The 20,520-nt window shown below is 45.0% G+C and overlaps 2 protein-coding genes across 4 annotated transcripts in view; both read left to right on the forward strand.

Annotated features, from left to right (window-relative positions):
• The window catches only part of Tmem245 (transmembrane protein 245), a 76,018-nt gene extending 66,695 nt beyond the window's left edge, over positions 1–9,323 (forward strand). For all 3 annotated transcript variants that reach the window (XM_048420744.3, XM_085677129.2, XM_085677130.2), the window contains one exon: positions 4,502–9,323. In XM_048420744.3, coding sequence (XP_048276701.2) covers positions 4,502–4,538 — 37 coding nt within the window. In that variant the 3' untranslated portion in view covers positions 4,539–9,323. The remainder of the gene's footprint in view (positions 1–4,501) is intronic.
• Positions 9,324–11,130: 1,807 nt separating this feature from the next.
• The window catches only part of Ctnnal1 (catenin alpha like 1), a 53,793-nt gene continuing 44,403 nt past the window's right edge, over positions 11,131–20,520 (forward strand). The window contains exon 1 of the mRNA XM_048420235.3: positions 11,131–11,348. Coding sequence (XP_048276192.3) covers positions 11,208–11,348 — 141 coding nt within the window. The 5' untranslated portion in view covers positions 11,131–11,207. The remainder of the gene's footprint in view (positions 11,349–20,520) is intronic.

Raw genomic sequence — 20,520 nt, forward strand, 5'->3', positions numbered from 1 at the left:
CACCCTTTTAATGATGGCTGAGAAAAGTCAGTTTCCTCAAAAAGAGTAGAACACAGAGAACTAGGGGACTGACAAAAGACTCAGCAACTGGGGCTGCCAACGCTAGAACCAGACCTTCTCTTCCCCTCCCTTCCCCTCTCCTCTCTTCCTCTCCCTTCCCTTCCCCTCTCCTCTCTTCCTCTCCCCTCCTTTTCCCTCTCCTTGTTTTTCTAGAGGAAGTCACATTGTGGCTCCCAGCCCCACTGATTCCTGAGTGTGGTGTGTCCTACCACATCACTTTGCTTTCTCACTTAATAGCAGGTGCTATAGTGGATGCCTGCCTAGTGAAGGGGGAAGCTTCTTCAGAGCACCAGAGGGAGAATCTCAGATTTTGTTAATGTTTTGCTGTTATTTTTTGAGCGGATCATCTAATTAGTTTTAATATACAAAGCAAGAGTTATTTTAAGATAAAACAGCAGAAACCAGTGTAGAGACAAGAGTGCTGTTTTTCTTCTCCTGGAAGTCGGATGTTGTATCATCAAGTAGGGAGTTCTGGGAAAGAAGATGCAGGGGTCCATAGATAGCCACTGCTGTTTTCTTCATGCTGTGGACAGGTCTTACTGTGCTTATTGTGAAAAACAGAGCTTTGACTTTTCCCTGTGCAAATGGTATCAGGTAATGAAGGTGTTTGGGTTTTGGCTCATGTTAAAAGTGAGACAATGAAGTTGTCGCAGCGGTATTAAGGGCATGACCTACGTGACAAGTCCATTGCCTGTGCAGCCTTCAATGGCTGTGATTTTTTTAAAAATATTTATTTATTTACTATGTATACAATATTCTGTCTGTGTGTATGCCTGGAGGCAAGAAGAGGGTACCTGACCTCATCACAGATGGTTGTGAGCCACCATGTGGTTGCTGGGATTTGAACTCAGGACCTTTGGAAGAGCAGGCAATGCTCTTAACCTCTGAGCCATCTCTCCAGCCCCGATGGCTGTGATTTTTGGTCTCTTTTGTGGGGTAATTGATTCCTCACAGATCTTCAGCTCTGGTTGGAGGTAGCAAGCCCAGCTGCAGCTAGGAGCAGAGAAGGGCCGATGCATTGTTGATGCAGAGATCTGCTGTAGGCTTGGAACCCTGTGCTAGTACATAGCTCACTTGCGTCTCTCCCTGTTGTTCCTAATCCAAAAACTTTCCTGTCTCCAGAGAGAAGAAATTAATTCCTGCCAAGGAGTAGGGAAGAAGGGACAGCTGCTTGGTGTGAAAGTTGATGGGGACGCTGGTGGGCAAGGTAGTGTCTTAGACTTTCTTAGCAGATGGGCAGCGATTCGTTGCTTAGCTCCACCCTCCTCTCATAGTTAGCTCGTGTTCTGAGCCTTATAGGGGATTTTCCTGGGTGAATTCAGGTTGTTTTAGGCTCTTTCTACTACTGGCCTGGAATTTCTGTTTTTCAGGGCTGGCCAAGTCCCAGTGGTTGCCTGTTGGATTTTCCCCACCAATTCCTGGCTGTTAATGGGTGCTTGTACTGACATTCAGTGTTAGATGCACTGCTCCTGTAGTGTGCAGTTTTAAATGGCTGTTTAAGTAGTAGCACACGTGACACTTGTAACGTTTATTGAAACTTACTGTGTGCTGAATCCCATGATAAAAACTTTGTATGTTTTTTTTGTTTGTTTGTTTGTTTTTGTTTTTGTTTTTGTTTTTGAGGCAAGGTCTCTCTATGTAGCCCCAGTTGGCCTGGAACTCACTAAGATCCACCTGTCTCCACCTCCTGAGTTCTGGGATTAAAGGCCTGGCTCTGCAGATGTTTTGTTCTGAACCCATTAGTGCTTCCCATCGTGCTTTGATGAAGACGTTTAGAGGTTTAAGTTGCCCTTTGGTCACATAGTTCCAAGCATGCAAGCTGACCTGTTTCAGCTAATGTCTTTGTCTTTGTTTGCCCTAAATGCTCTGTGTCCCAGAACAGAGTGACCATTGCGAAGCTCCTCCTTTTCTTGGCCAGGAGGCATCATTGAATAGCAAATCACCAGGCTAACCACAGTCAACCATAGTGTTAATTTTATTTTGTACATCTTTGTCCTTCAGGCAGACTTTTAATTCATAAATGAAATGATCAGTTATGTTTCATTCAAACCTACAGATTTCTTTAAAACTTTTAAAAATGTCAAAGGATAAATTAATCTATAGGATTTTAGAAATGCTTATAGATTATTAGTTGTAAAAACGTTTTTGGGGTTTTTCAAAATTACTACCCGATTCCCTATTTGTTGGAGAAAGCTTTCAGCTGACTTTATCTTTCTTCAAATTTGAAAACACAAACTTGTACAACACTCTGAGAAATAGTTACATAAGTTGCTATTTGCAGCAATGCTTCTGGCAGTGGAGGGGAGTCCATCCCCCACCCCATGCACACATGCATTGTTAGGACTCTACTGAATAGAGCCTGGGGATCTGCCAAATACAGTACACAGAAATATGGGCAGTATCACTGTTGCTAAATGATCAATATATAGGTGGATGTAAATCTTTGTTGTTTGACGCTTTAAAAGATGTGAACAGAAGTATTTAAGGAGACTTTTGTTGCAGTGTTCAGTCTGTCACTGTGTCTTTGTATTCGTGGTGGATTTAGTCATACAACATGAAAACTCTTTCAAAGCCTTGGGCTCTATAGTTCTCATGTTCTGAGGGCGGGAGGCTTAGGTCACTCACCATTTTTGAGAGAGCCTCGAGACAGCTGAGCATCTTCTGCAACATTGCTTGTGTTCCTCTTGACCTTGAAGGACTTCGTGCTTTGTACTAGCAGGTTAGACTTCAGTTTATTCCTACTCTACCAAATCCTGTGTGTCTGTGTTGACTGAAAATGCTTAAAGCTAAAGGAGTCGAGAAGGAGGTTGCAGGATTGTGGAACTGCTTTTGAAGTTAAATTTGCTTTTTAGGCTGTTAAGGAAAAAACCTTGTGCTGTGCGTGGTTTGTTCACACTGTTGCCTGCTCTTAGCACACTTAAGCCTGTGTTGTCTTTTAGTTCTGTTTCTAATGAAAATGCTGAGCGCTTCGTGATAACTGATGGCTGATTTGCTATAAAAACAAAATTAACTTTACTTGACTTTGAGGAAAGTGATCTAAAAAGGAACAGTGCTATAACATGCTCTGTTTATATGGTCAGAGGCTAAATGTAACTTGGAAATTGCTCTTGAGGGCCTGGAGAGATGATATAGTAGTTAAGAATACTTGTTGTTCTTGTAGAGGACCTTCTTTTTAGGTCCATATGGTTACCCACAGCCATCTAGAACCCTAGTTCTTGGGAATTGGATGCTCTCTTTTGGACACCAGACATGCACATGAGGCATCTACATACATGCACTCAAAGCTCTCAAATTTCAACACTGGTTGAAAATCGCCAGTGTTTTAGGGTCTGATGTCTTTTGTCTTCCTCCCTGGTGATTCTGCTAAGGAGAAGTGGTATGGTTTCTCTCTAGATGGTCGCTAATAAACTGTTCATATATATCTCACTTCAGGTAAGTTTGCCTCAACAGGAACAATGCCAATAATAAAAACCCTCTTACCCATCTCCAGCTGATCTCAAAACAACTTAAAGAAGATGGAAGATTTTTTTTTTTAAAAAAAAGAAGTCCAGAGGGTCCTTCCAGGTCTAATGTGTTAAACAAATGCCCAAGCCCAGCCTCTCTCCATCAGAAAGCTGTGCCAGCCTTGATTTGTGGCTTTCTGAGGTGGATACTGGAGCTCGTGTCCATTGATGAGCTCTGCCCTGCCCATCTGACTGTCTGTAAGCACCTCAGCTTTGTGTGGTGACATTATGACTCAGGCCAGTCAGTCATATCAAGGACTGTTTAGCCATCACTGTCCTAAAGTAGAAACCGTTGTTCAGCACACCTTTCTACCCAGTCCAGATACCAGCTGACACTTGGCAGTGTTCACTTAGCTTGTCCGATGTAGGATAGCAATAGTAGAAGGTGGTAAAAATGCTGTCCCACATCTGCCTGGAGCTCTGCCCTGCATGGCTTGGGTTCTGTGCTGCTCCAGGGCTCCTACTTCCTAACAGGAGGCTAGTCACTCAGCAGTTAATCCAGTCTGCAACTTAATCTCTCTAATATCATCATGTGTATTTTCCAGCTAGTTAGAAGCTCTAAGAGCCAAACCACTGCCTAAAGTTGCATAACACTTCTCTGAACATCCTGTTAGCCAAAATTTAGTCACATAGCCATATGTGGTTCAGTAAGTCTGGGGAAGTCTTTTGGATAAAGGATAATGGACTCAGCCCTAAACTGGGCTTTTGTTTGTAAAGAATACGGGCTCACTAGTAGATTTTGAAACAATCTTGTGAAAATACTAAAATCAGTGACTGGACTCTCTTCCACCCTCTTAAAGGTTATAAAATAATGTAATGCTGTATGGTAGCTGGTTCTGGGCTTGCCCCTCCCTCCTTACTTCTAATTTTTCTCTTTGTGGTTTTACTATCACTGCCCCTTTCCAAAGCAAAACTGACCCTTCTGTCTTCTTTTTTAGGCCTTTCCGTGACATCTCTGAAGATCTGAAATCTTGAGTAGATTGACATGACTTTGCTGCGTGACTTCTCTGGGGAGGTCCGCCTCGACAGTGAATTCTCCCACTTGTGGCCTCTGTTCTATCAGCTGTGTCTGGCAGGCAGGGGCACCCAGAAAAGAAGCAGAAGCCTCCCAGCCTTACACACAGAACACAAAGTGAGAGTGGACTTGCTCTAGGCTGCTTTGCATTTTAAACACAGCTTGAGTTGAAAGCTCTGTTTGCTCACAACTCATGCTAAGATGGCTTGAAAAGTTTCAGTTCATGCACTGGTACCAAGGCTTGAAGCTGCCCTCTCGATTGTCTACTGCAGTGCGCACTTATAAAGTCACCTTAAGGGTTCTGAAGTACCTGCTGTTAAAAGTATATTCACTATAGTTTTCCTCCTGTGTTAGGAGCGCTTAGCCCCTTTTCAGTGACGAGGCTTTTACTTTTTTGAATGGCTTAGTAAGCAGGGAAAGTGTGTCTGATACCCTTTTAGAATAACATCATCCCCTCCTTGGAGAAGAAAGAAGTCTTCGGGGTAAAGCTGGGGTGTGTGTGCTGTGACCAGAAGAGAAGCAGTAAGAGTGGGGCTCTTCCTCCCCTCTTCCCCTTTGCCCCTCCTTTCAGTATTGCCAAATTTCTACAACGTTCCCGACCACATTGGATCTGGAGCTGCCATGAATGAATACTAACGATGTGGTGGACTCCCTGCTGTCAGCTTTCTTCTAACTGCTTCACAAGCAGAGATGCTTGGGTGGAGTGGTCCTCTGGTTTGTTGTGTGTGCCCCCAGTTCTTGACCTGGAACTCCATCAGTAAGTTACTTAGCAGCAGAATTTTATGTTTACGGTCACTTAGCTCAGTGCCTTGCAGATGTGACTCTGGATGAATGCTTGCTGAGTTGGACTGTAACTTTCTACCTATCTCAGATATGACATAACCAGCATAGTACTTTCCTTTTGCAGCCCTTGTGCATAGAACTTCACATGCATTTCCCATCATCTCACTCAGCTTTGCATTCAGCAGTGTCACACTGGAGGGGGTGCTAAGCTTCAGGACAGTGGCCAATATAGAGCCACCAAGTGTTATAGGACTTGGTCTCCCGTCTTCTGACTTCACATCTGCAAACTCTGTCACAAAGCTTTCTTAGGACTTTAGCAGTTTCCCAGTCCTGTGACCCAGGTGTTGCCCTTCATTCCTTACAAGTGAAAGAAAGCTTGTCCTGTTTCATGACATGGCCAGGAGAGCCAGCTCCTAGTGCGGTGCCCTTCCTAGCTCTTAAGCCACCAGCCCTGCCCCGTGCCCTGCCCATGCCCCGAAAGAATAGGGAGCAAAAGGGATTTGTGCTTAAGATTTTTTTTTTAAAGCATTTAAGACTAAAATTTTTTTTTCTAAAACATCTAAGTTTATAACTTTATTTATGTCACAAATAATACACCCCACATACTACAGTGTCCTGACTTGGCCATGAATAGCATAGCACATGCAGGTCTCCTGGTTGTATCGTGAATCCTTTAATATTTATGACCTGTTATTCCATTACCTGTTAGATTTGACCACTAAATGACTTACTCTTCTTTAATCAGTTGCTCATTTGCTCATTAACACGTTTCTTGAGTGTTAGTAAAGTCTAGGCTCTGCCAGGGACTGTGCAGGGTGTTCTGGGAGATAGATCCTGAAGCAGCTGTCCTCACCTTCAGTGCCAGACAGATCATGCATCATTCTCAATCTGAAATTCTTGTATTAAAATGGCTGAAGAGAGAAACCGAGTTTCTGTTTGTTTAGTATAACTTGATAAGTTTATAGCTATAATTAGCACATACTCACAGAAGGCAAATAAACACAGTGGTTTGTGTGCATATACAAATTATGTTGCTCCAGTGTGCTTTTAAGTCATGTAAGAGCAAAATTGCGAAAACCTAAGTTTGAGCTAATTTATAGCTGTTGGTAGGGTAATTCTCAATCTGTGTGAAGTTGTTTGAGGGAAATTCTGAGCTTCCTAGATTAGCAGCAGTAGCCTAAGCCCGCACTGGAATTTTAGGGGTAGAGGTCCCTGTAGTGGCACACCGTCCTAATCAGGACACTCAAACTCTCCATTGCTACAGTGAATTCAGGAAGGCCACCAGTTGGGGAGGTTGGAACTAGAAAAGCGCCCTGGCCTGTGTTACGCACAGGGAAGAGGTTTTACAGAATTTTTGTAGGATAGATAGAGAGCAGGTAGCATGACAAGGTGGGAGTTTTTAGCTTAAGTCTCTAACCTGCCCTGAAGAGTTTGCATGGGAATTTGTTCTGGGAAGATGTTCCTCTAGGAACAGAGAGGGTATCTATGCCTGGCATTTTGTGTGTGTGTGTGTGTGTTTGTGTATAGAATGCAGTGTGTCTATTTATGTGTGTGTGCTTATAGAATGCATCCATGAGGCAAAAGTAGCTTCAGTGAAACCGAGGACAGAACTCCGTCATAGCATCCTGGATTCTACAGATATAGTAAGGGCTAGTTTCAAGTTCCTATTCTCTGACAGTTTTAAAGTGAGTGGGTACAAAAGGGAGCTGAGAAGCTGTGTGCACCCATCTGCTCCTGATTGTGAGAGAACAGGTGCAGGGCTGGAAGCATAGATTGCATATGATATACCTCCTGCCTGAATCCCACAGTCTTATTTTTATGTGATCTATGGGCTTCTTTGGCTGCCAGTGTTAGGTAGTAAAACGGTGAGTCTCTAACCCATATTCCCCAAGAGCTGGCTGCTGTCCTTTGGGCTCTGAGATGAGTCTGGGTTGGCTCTTGACTGTGGAAAGGTGCCCAAGATGTGCTGTGTGGAGACCCTGTGTCCAGACTCTGGCTCAACTGCTTAGACCAGTGTACAGGCGGAAAAGGACTTGCAGGGCTGCTCTTCTGGCTAACCTCACCATGCTTTTTCAGGACTTCTGCATTTCTCTACTTCCCACTTTGCTTAGATGCCTGTTTCAGAAGTATGGCTAGAAATGCTGGGAACGCAAGGCTGATCAGGCTTAGACTAGAATACAGTCATGTAGGTGACTATCTAGAGATCTTAACCTAGTTTGTGAGGAATACCTTCAGGACTTCCCATACTTCGGTCCTGACCTTCCAGTATGTTCTGAGGGTCTCCCACAGCCTTTCCAAGAGTATCACAGTGTGACTTTGAGGGCCCTCTTCACAGTGAAAATTGTTTATGGCAGCATACTTCCAAATTCTAGTTCCTGCAGAGAACAACTACTATTTATTTTCTATTTATTTATTTATTTTTATCAGTTTCTTGTCTGCTAATTTTGCCACCAAATGTGTTCGTTTCATTAACTCACTAAGGTTTGGGAAAACACCTATCTGAAGCCATTGAGTAGCTTTCTTGACAACTTAAAACCACATAAGAGAATTGTAGGTGAGGATCCTTGGCAGCCGCAGAAGTGTGGTACTTGAATGGGCTGTTGTAATGAGATGATGAGGTCGTTTTAGAGAAGGAAACAGGTTTGTGGGTAAGTGAGTTATGGCACAGAGCCAGGTAGCAATGGAATTCAGAGTGGAGTGCAGATGTGCTTGCTCTCAGCTCACCTTCTGCTTCTCTTCCCTTTTCCTCATAGCTCAACCACTTTTGTCAAAGAAAGAAGTTCTGTATAGCAGTCATTTACAGAATGACTAGAGTTGTAAGAGAAAAATTGCTGGGAGAGGGGAGATTCCACAGGCAATTAAAATTCAGCAATGCTAAGTTACTTCCTCTCCCTGGGATGTCTGAGTTAGGTATGCCATGGCACATTGAGAACTCAGGAGGGACAGACTGTCACTGTCTGTCGTGCTCCTGTCCCCCACCTTCCTCTGAGCATCTCAGAAGACCAAGGTTCCTTTGATCAAGTTTGCAGGTCTTGTAGAAGACGGCTACGAGTGAGAATACTGGCAGTGCCCGTGTTACCGTGGTGCCAGGGGAAGGCCACAAGTCCTAGCAGTCTGGTGAGACACCAGAGAGAAGGCACATTGCTGCCCAGAGCTGTACTAGCAGGGAGGATGTTCTTTCCCACCTGAGGCACACAAAATCATTATCCAAGGTATCCAAGAATCATTCAGTGTGCAGATACACTGGTGATGCTGTTGCTGCATCTTAGCAATGCTTTTGTATGGCACTTTATAATTTTCCGGCACCTTTGGGTTCAGCCCTGTGAGCCAGACAGTATTACAGTCATTGTACAGATGAGGCACTGGAAACTCTTGAGAAGTTTGTTGTTGACTCCTTCTCTTCTCCCTTCTCCTCCCCCTTCTCTTCCCCTCCTCTTCCTTAAGTTTAGATCACAAAAGGATGGAGTCAGGATTTGGTTATAGAGTCTCTGACTCCAAGTCCAAAGTTCTTTCTCTGGTCTTTCCTTCTAGCTTTATACAATGAAAGGTATGGAAACAGATCCAACCGTGATTTTGTTTATTGTGAAATATAAATGCTTTGGTTATTGGAGTGACCCAGAAGTAACTCTTGCTGTAGCTGTCCTAGAGAAAACCCTTCTTTGTCCTTGGCAGTGTTACTTGTTCAGGTACTTGGATTGTACTTCAAATACTGTTTGATTGTGAAACTAAGATTAAACATATCGTAATTATTTAACTCTGAAAATGTATCGCCTCTGCATTCTCAGGTGAAGGAGAGAAATGGTTTGACAGGAAAAATAGCATTCAAATGCAGCAGTAAATATCCTTTATTACACAAACACTGTTTCTTAGCTTTAATTTGCTTTCACAAGTTACTGATGTAACATCTTTGTAAAATGTAAAATATTTATATTTTGAAATAAAGTCACAAATGTTGGATGAAACAGGTGGTAAACAGCCTCTTATTTTTTCTTTATTTATTTATTTTGAGAAATTTGTTCTTTATCCAGACTTGCCCTGCATATCCTACCTTTGGCACCAGGATTCATACTGGTGCCAGTATTTTTGTTCAGTTTGGTCATCTTATAGAGGGAAACTGTCCGGGGAGCCTGTGTTTGCTTCTTAAAGAAGCCAAAGGGTTCATAGCTGAGGCTGAAGGGTCCACAGCTGAGGCTGAGTGCTTTGGAGAGAGGCAGCCTTGTAAAAAGTGGGAGCGTGGTGGTTGAAGTTAAAGGGGCCTAGAGAGTTGGCTCTTCCAGAGGACCCAAGTTGGATTCCTAACACCCATATTGGGCACAATTGGAGGAGTTGAATTCAGGAGCGCTTCTTTTTTAAACTCCCCCTCCTCCCCCATAATTTCTCTGTGTAACTGTCCTGGACCTCTCTTTGTAGACCAGGCTGGCCTTGAACTCACAGAGATCCTCTGGCCTCTACCTCCCAAGTGCTGGGATTAAAGGCCTGCCTCAGCTACCACCACCCCGCAGGAGCTCTTCTTTCTAAGAGCCAAGAAGCTTAAGCTTTGCTATCTCCATTACCAGATGCTCACGCAGCTTTGGCAGTTAAAGCTGAGCCCTGCAACTTTGCTTTCAACACTGGAAGTTGAGCCCATCAGTCTAACTTGATGGATGGAGAAAGCCAGTCTCAGATTGCGTTTTGCCTCGGTAGGTGCTCGTTAGCAGCTATGGTCCTTCAAAAATACTTTCTTATGCTTCTCAGTTGCTTAAGTCTAGAATCCTCCCTAAGGTGCAGACTTCTGAAAGCCTTCCTTGGCTTTGCTCCTGGAGGAAAAAGTGCTGGCGATCCCTCTTCACAGGAGTTCTGTATGAGCTCATGGTTGGGCTGAGCGAATGGATTCTTAGCCTTAAGTGACTTCAGTCAGAAATAGACACAATGTTTTAAGGAGCAGTTAATACACTGCTAGTTCTTGGCTAATGTTAAAAATAATTGTAAAAAGTAGTTTTAAGCAGTATTTATCAGTGCATACAACTTTTTAATTCTCTTGAAGGTGAATTCTAAAGATACCGCCTGCAAGACCCACTAACTTCTTGCTGAATAGCAGGATACTTATGTGAATGTATTATCAAATGTTTCAACTCCGTGTCAGAGATATATAATCAGAAAATAGGAGTGAACGGGAAATGGGGTGGACCTTCCTGGGAAGCCATGAAAAGATAATTACAAGTATAATTGCCTTCTCAGGGCAGAGATTCCCTACCATTTTCAACCCCATCAAAACTTGTAGAAATATGTATGATTTTTTGACTTTTAAGGCAAATGGATTTGGCGTCACCTCTGCTGAGGACAGTTGTCTTCTGGTAAGAAGCCCTGTGAACGTGGGGAGGCTCTCAGGTGTCTTGTTTCTCCTGCTTTGGGTAAAATACATTTTGGCACACACCCCAGAGGAAAGAGGCACTGCTGCGGCCTAAGGGGCGGGCCTGCAGAGAGCGGAGCCCGAGGGGTGGGGCAATAGCAGCGGGTGGGTGGGGCTCCCAGGGATTGGGGTGGAGCTAGGAGGAGGCGTGCCGCCCTAGAGGCGGGGCTGATGACTCCCAACTGCGGCGCTCCATACTAGGGGATAGGTGGGCGTGACCGAGGGGCAGAGCTGAGGGCGGAGCTAACAAGGGTGGGGTGGCCTTGGGGGCGGGGCCGAGGCGGTGGTGCTGCCTAGGGGCGTGGCTATCGGGCCTGGGGTCGCGTGGAGGCGGGGCCGAGGTGGTGGCACAAGGCTAGGGGTGGGGCCTCGGTGCAGCGAGGCGGCAGGCGACCGGCGGGCTGGTTGGCGGGCCCGCACTGGTGCGGAGAGCGGGCGCTACGACCGGTGGAGGGCTATGGCCGCTTCTCCGATTCCCGCCGGCGGCGGCGGTGCGGGAGCTGTCCACTCCTGCAACGCGTCTGGCTTCGCCTTCGACTCGGGACTGGAGATCAGAACGCGCTCGGTGGAGCAGACGCTGCTGCCCCTGGTTTCTCAGGTACTGCGGCCCCTAGTCCCCGTGTGCGCGGCCCGCGATGGCGGCTGCAGCTCTTTCCCGGCCCGGCATGGCGGGGCGGGAGGCGGCGCTGTCCCCCATTCCGCGAGCGCGGCGGCGGCGGCCGGACTCGCGTGGGGGCCCGGGGCGGGGCGACCACTCCTGGCGCGCGGTGAGGTGTCTGAGCCCAGCAGGTGTGTTGTCCGGCCTAGGCGGCCGGACTCGCCTGGCGCTGCGGTTTCTGCCGAGTGAGGCGCAGCCGCGGGATGGTAGGATGACCCCTTCGGGGTCCCCTGGCTCTCAGAGCCGCGGCGGCTGCAGCTGCGCAGTCCGCCACCGCCGCTGTCCGCATCCCAGGCCAGACCCGGGCGCGGGAAGCAGACTAGGGTTCTCCAGTTTGCCTCCCACTCTGGCGTGTTCTCCAAGGCCTTTGTCCAGTTCCTTTGGCCGTGTGTGGCCTCGCCCAACTCCCACCCACCCTGGCCACCTGTCCCGTCCTTCCCTGTCACTTGCCTGCCCACCTCTGTCTGCCTGTACTCTGCAGAGTGACGGGAAGTAGTGCATGAGGCTTAATCCCGCTGCACAGCTTTTTGCCAGGTCTCAGTTAGGATTAGTGCATTATTGTATTTGTGGGTTATAAAAGAAGTCTAGAATCAGCTAAGCGATGTGCTTAATTAGAAAAGTTTTGCTTTTCTGAGCTGAGGTATATATAACCCGAGGGCTAGAATTCCTCACCTACGGCTGTGGTACTGTGCCAAACACCAAGTGAAGAATTTTGTCTTAGGCGGCGCGTTGGCGATGTGTGACTCATACTAAGCTGTAACATCTTGGTGACTCATGCCAGGATTACCAAGATTTTAGAGGTAGAAAGAATCTTAAATTATCTGACTCTAAATTTTAAAAAATCATTTCTTGCGACACCCTTAACACCTGGCCACTAATGCCTTACATAAGCACTTTTAGTGAAGAGGAGGTTGTCCCTAGTTCGTACAGAGACTTTTGAAGTATTGCCTGTTTCAGCCCTGCCCTGAAAATATTTGAAAATTGTAGTTATATATATTCCCTAGGTTCTTCTAATGCGAATTAAGTAAATATCCCCATCTCCTCCCCCTGCCCAGCATCCTGTCATTAGTCTAAGGGTGGTGACTACACCGGGCACTCCCTGCTGCTTGCCCTCTTCCTGAGTAATGGATGTATGGATAGATAGATGGAAAGAGTGCTGTCGTTCTTTTCTAGTGTCTACACCTCCTTCCACCCTGGAGAACTCCCCCGCACCCCTGTCAGCAGAACAACCACAATCTATAAGTGGTGAGAAAGGCCGAAGCGCTTTTACCGGGGAGAGAGCTAGTGATGGACTTGAAACTGATAGTGCTTTAGTCATCTGCTTAATACTAGATGCAGGCTGTGTTCTAAGCGTAGTTCTTGCCCATGCATTAGGTGAGATATTCTTGTGAGGCAGATGAAGAAATTGAGGGTTAGTTAGATCAACTTATCTGTTATTAGGGATTTCAACTCTTAAGTGACAAACCAGGGTCTGATTCCAGGCAGCTCGGCCCCGGGAGTCAGCCTTTAGCTACTCCTGGGTCTCTTCTAGAGTTTAGACAGGGCGATGAGGTCAGCGCAGACTAGTTACAAAGAAAAAATTCCACAATAGAAAAACTAGGCAGAGAGCTGCAGTTTGGAAAAACAGTAACTTTGTATCGTATCATTGCTAGAAATAGACCAGGACTACAGAGCTTTATTTTTTTTTAATCCTGGAGTATGGAGAGTAGAAGAGGGAAAGTGTTAATTGCTGCTAAAAATTAGCTAGAGGGGAAAACACCCCGCCCCACTTGGTGTCAGGATCACAGCTGAGGTATCTGACACAGTTCCACAACCAACAGGCTTAGTGGTTGACTGTCCTCAACCAGACAAAGTTAAGTTCCCCATAGTATCAAGAGATGCAGAAAGCTTGCTTATGATGCTTGATTAACAAGTCAGGGAAGTAAAGATAATTTAGACGGATTTTAAAGTTTCAGGGAGTTTAAGATATTAGAACTGGGGACTTAGCTCAGTTTGAGTGCTGGCTTGGTTGATTCCCAGTTATCACATAAACGTTGGTGATTCATGCCTGTAATCCCAGCACTCAGAAAGGGGAGGCAGGAGAATTAGTTTGGGACCAGCCTGAATGGTATAAGACTCTGTGTGTGGTGGGGCGATGGTGAGCTCTCTAGAAAACTCCCATGCCCAAGGGTTTCTCTTCTAAAGATACAACACGATTATCCAACTCCTTTCCACATTTCCCCAAGATATTTTAAGTACGTTAAGCAAGGATTTCTTTCATACTCCGTAGCTGCTGCTCTTTGAAGGGCATATGTTTTAGTTGGGAGGTAGGGCGTGTATAGAATACCGAGCACATGCCAGGGATCAAGTGAGCATTATCAATAATATATGTTCTGCGAGCTCAAATGTTTGAATCAAGGATGACACTGTGTAGGAGACAGGGCTTGAGGTAACCGAGGAAGACCAGCCCTGTGCTGTGCGAAGTGGATGGCTTTTGTTTTGATGTTAATTCACTGCTGACTCTCCCAGTGAAAGTCTTGACTTTTAGGTCTTTTCTAGGAAAGGAAGGTTTTGTCAGCATCAGAAAATAGGAATTCTCTCTTCAGAGACTAGAAATGAAGAATTTTCACAGCAATAGAGATAGAAAGAACCTTCGCTGCCCATCCAGGTTCTGCTAATGACAACATGGTAGTAGGAAATGCTTTCCTTACTGGGGATGTAGATCAATAGTAAGTCTGCTTGTCCTGGGTTTGGGCCTCAGCCCTGGGGAAAAAGTGGTGCTGAAGGGTTGGAGAAATGGCTTTATGGGTAAAATGCTTGCAGTGCAAGCTTGAGGACCTGAATTTGGATAGCCAGCATCCAGGTAAAAGCTGGCAGAGGTGTGGAGTTAGATGCTGAGAAGCTAGCCGTGAGCTTCAGGGTCATTGAGAGAGTCTCTTAAAGAACACAGTAAAGAACAATTGATGTTGAGCTCTGGCCTAGTCCCAGGCATGCAGACACCAGTACTTGCATAGATAGATACACACACACACACACACACACACACACACACACACACACACACACAGAGTTAAAGCCATTGTTAGCTGATAAGGGTATCTACAGGAAACTTTATAGCAACAGTCAAGTGTAAAGATACATTTCTTTTAAAGACAAGCAAGAAATGATTCCTGCTATCACAGATCCTATTCAAACTAGAAATTCCACCCTTCTGTAAGACAAGGAGAAGAAACAAAGTACAGAGATAGTTCAAAAAAAAAAAAAAAAGAAGTCCCATTCTGTTATGATTACTCTAGTTCGAGTATATAGAATACTCAGACTAGAAATAGTTAGCAAGTTCATAGGATACGAAGTACTACAATCAGTTGCATTTCTCCACATTAATAAACAGAAAAAAGGTGATTTAAAAATTACAGTAAGACTGTAAAATATGGAGGTTGCTAGAAACGTCTGCATGGATATTGTAGCAAAGAGAGATATTATACTATGGAGAAAATTTTGTTGAAAGCCAGAGTCAATCTAAGTGACTGAGGGAAGTACTGTGTGCACGTCTAGACAAGAGAATACTAAAGACACAGCTCTTGGCTTTTCCCAGTGATTTGTAAATTTAATGGAATTCCAATGATAATTCCAACAGATTTTGGGGTAGGATTTGACTAAAGTAATTCTAAAAATTTATATGAAAGACCAAAGAACCAAGAATAGCCAAAGTAAAGCAAGATGTGTAGACTTAACTCTTCTAAGTCCAGATGTGGTGGTGGCATACGCTCTTAGTGCCAGCATTTGGAAATTGGAGGCAGATGGGTCTCTTTGACTTGGAGGCAAGTTTCATGCCACCATGGCTACATAGTGAGACCCTATCTCAGAATAAGGAAAATTGAAGTTAGAAGATGGGCATAATGGTACATGGCTGTAATCCCCATCCATGTGGGACTGAGGCAGGAGAATTATTAAATTACAGGCCATCCTGGGCGACATAGTGAGACCCTGTCTAAGAAAAAGGTACTTTTTCTTGATACTACCAACAACCTAGCAATTCAACTCCTTGCAGAGAAACCCTGTGTATATCCATGAAATAGAATACAAGTCTAGATAATATTTTTACTTCCGAAGATTCCAAATTAAGAACTACCAAAATCTGTATTAAGGATGTTTAAGTAAATTTTGCAGTGTTCAGCAAGAGTCTATGAGTAAGAGGACTGAGCCACCCCTGTGATTCTGCCCCTCTCCTCTTTTTGCCTGTTGTATCAAACCCATGGTCTTATGAGAACTAGGCAACCACTGTACCACTGAGCTTCATCCCCGTCCCCAACTCTTAGCATTTTAAAGCAGGCTGGACTCAAACTCACTTCCCAAGTGTTAGGAGTATAGGTGGGCACCACCACAGTGGATTTTGACACGTCAGATTTTATTATCTAAACTTTTATTTTTAAAGCTCCAGGCTAAGTACCAGGCGTGTTTTCTGTAGAGTTACTCCCACCCCCTTTAATAGTCACTTCATTCTTCTGCCACTGCTGCCACTCCTACAGTGATTTTATCCAGGGAGGGAAGAAGGTGCCTCCACCCTGGTGTGGAATGTCATTCTTCTGCCCTTGGCCTTCCCCTGTGTGTGTGCTTCCCTCCAGCCACCCTGTCAGGACCCTTTAGGCACCTAAAGTCGCTTCACTTCCTTCGTTCCACCTTGTCCTTTGCCTTGGGAGTGTTTCAGAGTCTTTGAGAATGGCTTGTGGAAGCAGAGGGTAGTGATTTTCTCTTCTCCGTGCTTTTTTTTTTTTTTTTTTTTTTTTTTTTGAGAGCAAAGATAAAGAAAAATTCAATGGAAGTGCCTGGCTCTGCCTTCTTGACAGAGTCTGACCTTGAGTGGGGTGTTCACTTCTGTCTTGTACAGCAAATTAGCCATTTCACATTTAATTCTGAGAGTTTGTTGATGAGCTAAATCCAGGTAGGAACTTCTCCATCTTAGGCTGGCTTCTAAATTATTCTTCAGGTGCTTGAGAACTGAACTTCGTACTTTCCTTCCTCCGAGCTTCCTGTTTTACTTTCTTTCTTGCCTTCCCACGAATTGGGTACAGAAAGCCCCTGTCAGCTGAGCATAGATGTCCTAAAAATTTAGAACATCATGGAACTCGGGAGCAGAACAGAACTGACACTATTCTTTCTTTTCTTTTTTTCTTTATGTAAATGACACTATTCTAAGTGCGATGGCTTACATTTCATCATGTATTTCCCAGGGTAGCCTGAGCAGATTATTGCCCAGTTCTTACAGATGAGAGTTGTTACCAAAAGGCTGATGAGAACTCCAGCCCAGGCAGCATGGGTGGAGTCCGTGTTCTTAACTGCTGGGATGCCCTTGTTTGCCCTTCGTGGCACCGTAGGCCGGTGGTCTCAAGTAAGCCCTTGTTCTGGCTTCCTTCCATCAGGGAGTTTTCCACTGTAGCAAATCAATCTTCTTCCCCTACAGAGTGCCTTCTTTGCCCTCTGGCTCATTCAGGCATTTTCTAGAACATCCTGTAGACATGTCTGTCAGGGCAACTACAAGTGGTCAGTCACTCTTACTATTCTACCTAGTTTTTAAGCACAATGGCTGGCTCTTGATGTGGCATATTGCAGCTTTGGAAGCTCTCTCACTGCTCCCCCTCGGTTCCCGGTATAATTTGAGCAGGAAAGAGAGGCGTAGTGACAAAGAGTTCAGGCACCCTTTGGCTCTGCGACCCTGGGTATTTTCTTAACCTCTTCCAACTTCAGGTTTTTTTTTTATCTGCGTAATGAAGGTTAATAGGTCGATACCTAATAGAAGCTAGAGATGTAAGCATTAAATTACTTTATATCTGCAAAATATACATACTAGTATACTTGTGCTTTGTAAATCTTAGCTAGCCTTAATCTTTCACATAAGGAAATTAACATGCAATCTCAATTTTGTAAAAGCATATTAAGTACATACAAAACAGAATTGGAATAATTCAACAAAAAAAATGTTCTCAGGATTATAGGATTACAAGTTACTACTTGATTTTTTTCCGGCATTTACCCCCTTCTTGTTTGGGAATAATCAGCACATGTGCTTTCTCTTTTATTAAAGTTCATTTTTATTATTTTTAATTACGTGTAGGTGTGTGTGTCTGCTTGTGGGTATGCGCAATGTCCAAGGAGGCTAGAGGTGGGGCTCCTGTGTAGATGGAGTTACAGATGGCTGTGAACTGCATGGCCTGGGTGCTGGGAACTGAACTCAGGTGCCCTCCCTGGAAGAGCCGCAAGTGCTCCAACCACTCGGCCGTGCATTGCTCCGGCCCTGATGCTGTTGTCTTAAAAGTTTGAAAATGTTAGGCTGTGGGTAGATTTTTATGAATTGACTTAGCTCCTCTAAATGTCAATTTTCAATGACTGTATTTGGGACAAGCATTTTCCAGAAGGCTTCCAGTAAGAGGAAGGACAGCCACACCTAATAGTGCACCGGGGAGGATGTTTGCAGTGGGAGCAAAATGCTTGTCTGGGAACTGAACAATTGTTAGCGCTTTAGCCCAGTTGTAGGGTCTGTTCGTAATAACTGGAAAATTTGAGCATTATGCAAATGCAGAATTTGACGAGCACAATGTCTTACTCTCGGTTGCTGTAGAGGCAGTACTAAGCTAGAGTCCAGCATGTGGGATGCCCTGTTCAAACCTCAGTCCCACAAATGAACAATAGAACCATAGACATCTCTAACAACAGGCATTTATTTTGGCATAGTGTGGCAGCTGGGTGGTCTAACATTAAGGTAGTCAATGTTCAGTGTCTGGGGAGACTACCTGCTTCCAAAACTAGACTGGTGTCTTCTCCCTGTTCTGAGAATCAGGAATTTCAGAGTCACTTACTTGGGTGACTCTGTGGCTCTGTGCTGTCCGGAAGCACAACTCAGAGAATCTGGTAGCTATTGGCAAGAAGCCTGAGGCTTCCTCCCTGGAGCCTTCCCAGGGAGCTGGCCAAGAATCTTCACATCTCTACGGGCTTCCACTCGAGTGAATCCTAGCATTTGGGAGTAGGAGGTGGAAACCGCAGTGACTTCAGTCTTCACCTTCGAGAGCAGCACACTGTCGCTTCTGCTCTATTCCATTGGCTGAGGTAGAAGCTATCTCCCTGCTTCCAACTCTGGAGTGCTGGACTTACAGGCCTCTTCATCACAGCGCTGGTGTGTGGTGCTGGGAATTGAACCCAGGGCTTAGTGCATGCTAGGCCAGCGCTCTACCTCTCGAGAGACATCCCCTACTTTATTCTGCTAGGAGAAACTAGATCAGCTTGCCCTCAAGTAAAGGAGGTGGAGACTTTGCCTCTTGGAGGTAGCAATAGCAAAGAACTTAGTTCTCTAACCTCTGTGGTAAATCATTTACTTCCTTCTACCTGCAGACAACCTCTCCTGAAAGCATCAGCTTGAACCCAGAAGATTGGCCTGGGAATCTGGTCCAGATGAGCTTTTTCAAGACAGCCATTTCCTAACTGTAACTCTTCCTAGCTGTAGGCAAGATAGGAAGTGCAGGATACTTGTAGGCTTATGCTAAAAAAACAGGGAAAGAAAGAACTGCTGGTTATAGTTTTCTGAAATGTACCTGGACCCAGGTTGGCAGTTCTTTAACTAAAACTCAAGTCCTGGGAATTGTTCTCGTGTCTTGGCATTGCCTTCCCAGTGGTCGGCCCTTTCCACGAAAGGCAGTCCTTTTCTGTGGCTTGTTTTCTCAGCCTGTGGAAGCTTGCGAGTAGGAAATCCTTCATTTAATGTTGATCTTTTTTTTTTTAAAGTTCTACAGTTTAGTAATTAATTTTGTTTGTTGCCCTTTGAGTCATACCACACTGTATTAGACCGAAGTCACCCCCATGAGTGGTGCAGAGGTCAGCTCTTCTCTGTCGTTGTCTCCTGGGACAGCTGGAGGACCAGCGCCTAAGCCCCCAAGGCTGGGATTTTACAGTCGCTCCCTTAGTGTCGCCTTTAGATTTGGCCTTCTTGACTGTGCTTTAGATTGCACTTTTGCCTGTAAGACACTTGTAATTTTATCATGGTGTGCCATCTGGCTAAGAATTTTCAAAAGCAGCAAGCTCTGGCTTGATCTTGTTTGGCTGTGTTTTATTTAACTTCTCTCTGTTCTCTTATATTTTACTGCAGCCATTAGCCCCGTCAAACCCCTTCATATCACCTTAACTAGACCACCTAATTCTTGAGGGATACTTTCTACTTTCCCTGTTATTACGGGTTTTTTTCCTGCCACTACCTAATAAGGATCCTTTCTCTCTAGTTTCTAGTGAAGTTTGTTTTGTTTTGTTTTTGTTTTTAAAGAAAGCTTTAAAAAAACCAAAAATCAAAAAACTATGTGTCGGGTATGTGTGTGTGTGTATGATACCATGTGTGTGTATGTGTGTATGTGCACATACATGTGCCACAGTATGTGTGGAGGTCAAAGAATAAGCGTGGATGTGTTTTCACCTCTCATCTTGTTTGAGACAGTGGCTCTTGTTTCCCTATGTGTGGGCAGGCTAGCTGGCCTGTGATCGTCCGGAGACTCTGTGTCCTGGTTTCCCGTCTCCCCCAGCAGCCTTGGAGTGCAGGCGTTCTGATTGTTGCACCTGACTTTTTTGGCTTTTTTGAGTCAGGGTTTCTCTGTAGCTTTAGAGCCTTTTCTGGAACTCACTTTGTAGACCAGGCTGGCCTCGAACTCACAGAGATCTGACCATCTCTACCTGCCTCCTGAGTGCTGGGATTAAAGGCTTGCACCACCACTGCTGGGCTATTGTACCTGGCTTTGTGTGGTTCTGGGGAGGATCCACACTCGGGTCCTCACACGCTTTACCTACCAAGATGTCTCCTTAGTCCCTTTCCCACCTTCCCACCTGTTTTGTTTTGTTTTTAAATAAGCCTTTGCCTGCACTTCTGTTTGTGGTCTGAATGTTGGTTTCCTCTCAAAATTCTTCTATTGGAGCTTAATCCCCATGGCAGTGTTAGTAACACATGAAGCCTTTGGGAGGCCATTAAGTCGTGACTAAGACTAATGCTTTAGGGTGGAACTGAGGAATTTATTTGCTTGGTCTACCAAGTGAAGAGCCAGAAACACTCTCCATGAGGACCAGCCCTCACCAGACACTGAGTCTTAGGGAGGCCTGAACCTGG

This window comes from Myodes glareolus, chromosome 16, assembly GCF_982192425.1.
Source record: "Myodes glareolus chromosome 16, mMyoGla1.1, whole genome shotgun sequence".
Classification (NCBI taxonomy): domain Eukaryota; kingdom Metazoa; phylum Chordata; class Mammalia; order Rodentia; family Cricetidae; genus Myodes; species Myodes glareolus.